The sequence below is a fragment of the Peromyscus maniculatus genome, chromosome 11, assembly GCF_049852395.1.
Source record: "Peromyscus maniculatus bairdii isolate BWxNUB_F1_BW_parent chromosome 11, HU_Pman_BW_mat_3.1, whole genome shotgun sequence".
In the NCBI taxonomy this organism is placed as follows: Eukaryota; Metazoa; Chordata; class Mammalia; order Rodentia; family Cricetidae; genus Peromyscus; species Peromyscus maniculatus.
This window is the reverse complement of record NC_134862.1, coordinates 46,014,412-46,020,411: the sequence shown is the minus strand read 5'-3', so window position 1 is coordinate 46,020,411 and position 6,000 is coordinate 46,014,412. Positions and strand designations below refer to the sequence as shown.

General features: G+C 49.1%; 1 protein-coding gene across 4 annotated transcripts in view; it reads left to right on the top strand.

Moving 5' to 3' along the window:
- Nucleotides 1–1,147: 1,147 nt before the first annotated feature.
- Nucleotides 1,148–6,000, top strand: part of Camsap2 (calmodulin regulated spectrin associated protein family member 2) — an 88,658-nt gene continuing 83,805 nt past the window's right edge. For 2 of the 4 annotated variants that reach the window (XM_006982422.4, XM_016000976.3), the window contains exon 1: nucleotides 1,148–1,676. In XM_006982422.4, the coding sequence (XP_006982484.1) occupies nucleotides 1,538–1,676 (139 nt within the window). In that variant the 5' untranslated portion in view covers nucleotides 1,148–1,537. The remainder of the gene's footprint in view (nucleotides 1,677–6,000) is intronic. The other 2 variants (XM_006982421.4, XM_016000975.3) reach the window with 2 other exon arrangements.

Here is a 6,000-nt window from a genome sequence, read left to right as displayed (position 1 = left end):
ACAGTCCGGGAGGCACCTATATGACAGCTCTGCTTGGGAAGTTGGCAGTTACTATCAGGAAGGCTTTCTGGTGCGAGTGGCTATTGTGGAGGGGCTGAAAGTCACAAGGACAGAGACCACAGTGACTGGACCGGTGCCCAGGTCTGAGAAATCTCCACCGGGGAATCGAGAGCGTTCTGACAAAACAAATCCATAGAAATCTACGAAAAATCATAAAACTGTGGGGTTTTTGTTTGTGAAACGATTTCTGCTTCTTTCTGTGAGGAAACAGAAGGCGCCGAAAAACTGTCCCCTCAGTTAGAAAACTTCGGTGGGGAGTATCAAGTTAAAAAAGTCTTGATATGAAAATAATACAGGTTTGGAGACTATAACCCTGACCTTCAACCCTGGTTAAACCCCGCGGGTGCCTTAACTCACAGCATCCCTCCCCGAGTTCGTGGTCAACCAGCTGTCACACCGATCTCTCTCGGGGTTACGGCAAGGACTCAACGGGTGGGCAAGGCAAGTTCGCAGCAAAACGCGTGGGACATAAGCAGCATTTGGAATAGATATCAGTTCTCTTGGCTGATACGCGTGTAGCTGGAGGGGAAAGCCTCTCTCCTCCCTTTCTCTCCTGCCCTCCTCCAGCAGTGTCAGCGGGCAGGAGCCCAGAGCCGTGGGGACTCCAGCGGGCACTCGCGTTGATTAATGGGTAGGGGCGCGGAGCCCGGCGCGGGCGGCGGCGAGGCTGGGCATGCTCAGTGCGCGCGGCGGCGCGAGGCCGCGGCGGGGGCGGGGCCGGGCGCGCCAGGCGCATGCCCAGTCTCCCCATCTGCTCTTTCCATCCAGTGCCGCAGCCGGAAAACCGCAGCGGCGGCGGCGGCGGCGGCGGCGGCTGAAGGGGAGCGACGCGGCCGGCATCGGGAGGGGTAGCGGAAAATACGAGGACCAGCCCGATAAGGCAGGAGCCGAGGGCCCGTGATTTGCGGCCTCCTCCAGGCCGCTGCCTCGGGGCCGTGAGCTCCGCCGAGGAGGCGGGCGGCGGCGCCGGGAGCGCCGGGGAAGCGCCGGGCCGCGGGCGGCTCGCGCGCTCGCTGCAGCGATTCTGACGTTTTCGGCGGCGGCGGCGGCGGCGGCGGCGGCGGGTCCCGCGGCCCGAGGGGCGGCCGGGAGTGAGGCGGGGCGTGCGCGCTCCGCCATGGCCGGGACACTGTCCGCGACGTGATCGTCCAGGCTGCCCCCGCCCGAGCATTCCGGGCCCTCGCAGCCGCCACCCTCCTCCGAGCTCGCCCGTGTGACTAAACGGAGACAAAGGGGAGGCGGCGGGGCAGACCCGGGGCCGGAGGAGCGAGCGCGGCCCGGCGCCGCCTCACGTCTATGCCCGGGGCCGCGGCGACTCCCGCGGGCGGCGGCGGGCTCGCGACGACGACCGCAGCTGAGCTTTTTCCGCGCCCGGAGCCCGGGAGGGCCGCGACCGGCGCGGACGATCTGAACTGCCCTTTCCGTCACACCATGTGAAGGCTGTCGGTCCCGCCATCCCGACCAGCCGCCGTGAAAGATGGGGGATGCTGCAGACCCGCGGGAGATGAAAAGGACGTTCATTGTTCCAGCCATCAAACCCTTTGACCACTATGACTTCTCCAGGGCCAAAATCGCCTGCAATCTGGCCTGGCTGGTGGCCAAAGCCTTTGGGACAGGTAAGTGGTGTCTTCCCTTCCTCTTCCTCCCGATGGTGTCCACATCCCGGTTTTTGTTCCTGATTCCAACCCCCTCTCCCCCCTCCCCCATGTATGTCTTCCGGTACAGGTTCAGGGAGATGATGGGAGACTAGCACTGGGAGAAAGAAAGAAGACAGGTTTGGTCCTAAATGAGGTGCCCTTGACTGATCGCGGGAGGGATTGACCAGATATCCCTATTATTGGATAGCGTGTGTGTGTGTGTGCGTGTGTCTAAATTCAACGAGCAAATTGTCGTGTTTTCCCAAAATGGCTTTAATTGGTGGTGTTTTCCTCGTTGTGCTGCATACATTTTCCTCGCAGTCATAATTGTGATTACCCTACCGAGAAATCTGAGTTTCTTTATTGCTGGAAGAAGGTGGATGGTCCGTGGTACTATATTGATTTTGACATTTGTAATGGTGGCTGCCGTTCATGCTCTATGGGGATGAAAGGTGGTCTCTGTTGAAGTGCAGTGTTAATTTTTGTCATTCTTGATTCCTCTATCAGTCTTCCCTATCCATGTCAAATCCTCGTTAAGCCACCCATTAAAACCACTTTTAGTTTTCTGACTCTATGGTGCTGTTTTCACTTAATATCATCGAGGCATATTCCTTTTTCCAAATGTATTTTGACATCATAAAACCAGATAAACAAAATCTCCCTGCTTTGAGGCTTTCTTTTTGATGTAGAAGTGTGTTTTTTTTGGGGGGGGGAGTGGAGGGGGGAATGTGCTGTTGACACAGAAATCCTGTAGCACAGTGGCAATTAAACACTCCCTCCATAACCCAGCCTTTGCAGAATAACAGGAAAGGGGCCTCCTGCTGTAATTCCTTAGCTCTTGCTTTAGGAGCTCATGTAGTGGAATGCTTTAAAAAAAAAAATTAGAGAAGTTCCTTTGAGCTTGCAAAATGTTCTCTGGATGTTTTGTGGAGAATGACTGGTTTCCAGTTTTAGGACTGTAAAAATATGTGGCTAAATGGTTCAATCCAGTGTTCTTGTTTAACCTTATACACAGGCAAGTGTTTTCAGGACTTGCACATCTAGGTTAAAGAGTAGATGAATTCCCTCCCGTTTAGAAAAGTATTCGAGTTAGTTTAGAAGGAATTTTTCTGTTTATGTCTTATCAGAAGCACAGATAATACGTTTGAAAAATTTGATAGAAGGAATGGGGAGCAGTATTCTAATTTCTGTTTGGAGAACAAATGAGGCTCTTTACGTATTTAGAAACCGGGGAAATTGACATGGTTTCCCGTGTGGAAGCTAGAAGACAGAGGACCGGGGCATTTTTGCCGTCTGAACTGAGAGGGTGCTTCCAGTACAAAAGTGGACGTTTTGCTGTTCACTCTTGCAGAGGCTTCTGGGCAGAAATGTCCTACTTTCTGGATGTATGTCAGGCCGGTCACTGGCTTCGGGAGTACTAGAACACACTTGAGAAGAAAGGAAGTCAAGGAATATACTATCAGTGGATCTGACTTCTGCCCGGCGCTCTGCCGTGCTTGGCATTGTTTTACACTGGAGTTCACAACTGATGTCAGTGTGCTCCGCGTTTAAGCAGGAGGAAGCCAGGGCAGCAATTGGCATGGATAAAAAGGTCTAAGTAAGACCTTAAGAGAGTAACTTACAAATTGATACATTCTTTAAAGTGTGTGTGTGTGTGTGTGTTTTCTGAGATATCTCATCGGTTTCACTGTGTATGTTCAGCTGGCCTGGTCTTGATATGGAGTCCAAACTGGCATCTGTCTCAGTGCTAGGGTTAGAGACGTGTGCCAGCATGTTCCATTTTTTGCTTTTCGTTATTGACAGTCTTTTTCTTTTGCTTTTATTTCATGTGCATTGGTGTTTTGCCTGCATGTATGTCTGTGTGAGGGTGTTGGATGCTGTGGAACTGGACTTACAGACAGTTGTGAGATGTGGGTCCTGGGAATTGAACCCCAGTCCTCAGAAAGAGCAGCCAGTGCTCTTAACCACTGAGCCATCTCTCCAGCTCTTATTGACAATCTTTAAAACATAAACTTATAAATAGAAAAAAGGTAAGGTTTCTTTGATACATTTTTACTTGCCATAAACACACAAAAAGGTTAATAAACAAATATTTCAAAGCTAATAATTGTATTCACTTATTCATAATGTTAACCTAGCTTTTTAGGATAATGTAAAGATTTGTTGTTGTTGTTGTTGTTGTTAGAAATGTTCAAAGTTTTAGAAATAATTTGTTGAATTATATTTACATATTACCCATTAGAGGACAGCTTGCTGGAATTGGTTCTCTCTTTTTACCATGTGGGTTCCAGGGCTAGAACTCAAATTGTCAGACTTGGCAGCAAGGGCTTTTATCAATTGAGCAATCTTACTGGTCCCTTTCTAACTTTTGATACACAAAATATCAGTTTTAGAACTGGATGTTGGAAAAGCAATTCAAAATGGTTAATGTGGAATTGATTGTAGGCAAAGAATAAATTAATTGAATTGTAAAACCAATAAGACACTAGCATTATGATACCTAGAAAGCAGATAGGTATTTGTGTGAATAATATTCTTGTCCTGAACAATATCCCAAAGGCCCCATCTTGTAGAGAGTGTGTATATTCATTAGTTTTTGGTTTTTGAAAGACAGTGTCTCATGTAGTCTAGAGTGGCCTTGAATTCACCATTTAACCAAGAATGACATTGAACCCTGATCCTGCTGCCTCGGTTTCTAGGGGCATGCTGGGGATAACGGATCCCAGTCTTAATACTTTTATTTTCTCAAAGAATGCAGCTATGGTTTTGTTTAAAGAAAGAATAAGTTTGTATAGATGAATTTACAGCCACAATAGGTATTCTGGTCACAAAAGAGGAGGCCTTAAATGATTTGTACTTTTGATTCTTCCAGCTGATAGGAGTAGAATCTCTTGGAATGAATCCCACTCTCTCTCTGTCCTTCCCACACTCGTGTGTGTGTGTGTGTGTGTGTGTGTGTGTGTGTGTGTGTGTGTGTGTTGTGTGACAGGGTCTTACTATATAGCCCTGGCTGGCCTGGAACTCACTATGTAGACCAGACTAGCCTGGAACTCAAAGAAGTTCTTGGTCTCTGCCTTCTAAGTGCTAGGATTGAAGGAATGTACCACTATGCCTGGTGTGTGTGTGTGTGTGTGTGTGTGTGTGTGTGTGTGTGTGTGTGTGTGTGTGTGTGTACACAGTCACCTGTGTGCGTGGGCCTGTGAAGGCCATAGGCAGAATTGCTCTCCCCTTTTTGAGACCAGGTTTCTCATTGAACCTGAGCTCACCAATCTGGTTAGATTGGCTGGCTGGCAAGCCCCAGAGATCTTTTTTCTCCCTTCTCGGTGCTGGGATTATAGGTGATGCTCCCGCCAACCCTGACTTTCTGTGTGGGTTCCCACTCAGGCCCTCCTGCTTGTGCAGCAAGCACGGTTACTTAAAGACAGCGCCATCCTCCCAACACCCCACCCCACCCCGTTGTCCTCATGTCATCCAGTTAGTGGTGTAACATCTTTGCTGTTGAAGTGTACCTTGTTACATTTGTGCCCCAGCAGATAGTGTTCAAATCCTTTAGTAGTCCGGACTCCCTTTACAAGGACTGTTAGAGCAGCCAGGAGGGGAAGAAGAGAGTCAGCAGAGAGGCCGTTTGGGACATTATTGTAAGAGCCAGGCTGGGCGAGGGTGATGAGGGCTGAAGGTGGGGCGGCTGTGTTCATGGGGCAGTTACTGGGTGTCGTCCCCTCACACCTAGTATCTCATTTTAATCCTCCTGGTGGCCTGAAGAGGTGGGAACTGTTACTCATCCCAGTGTTACTGATGGGTTTAGGAGTTTATCCAAAGGCATCGAACCAATGGAACTAGGCTCAAAACCAGGGAAGTCTGACTTAGTGTGCGCTTTTAATAGTCAAGACCTATTTTACACGGGCCAAAGGAATGGAAAAGAAGCAAGTGACAGAATTGTTGCAGAAATGTCATCCTTAGTCTTTCTAAAGGACTGAATTTGGGATCCATGGGTGATTTTGAAGAGTAGAAATGAGGGTAAGGCCACCTGAGGATTTAGAGGAATGAAACTTGGAGTCTTCGTGACTGGGAAGGTAAACTGTGACGCCACTTTACAGAGGAGCAGCAGGTGTATACGTCCAAATATGTTGTCTGAGACATCCAGGAAAGTTGGTAGTTACAAATAAGGCTGAGTCTCGAGTTAATAATTTGGTATTCTGTGGCTGGTAACAGTTCACCTGAAGTTGTAAGTAGATGCGATTGTAGAGGACAGTTCAGAAGAGGGGGAATGTGAAGAAAAAGGAGGCAGAATCGGAGCAATCAG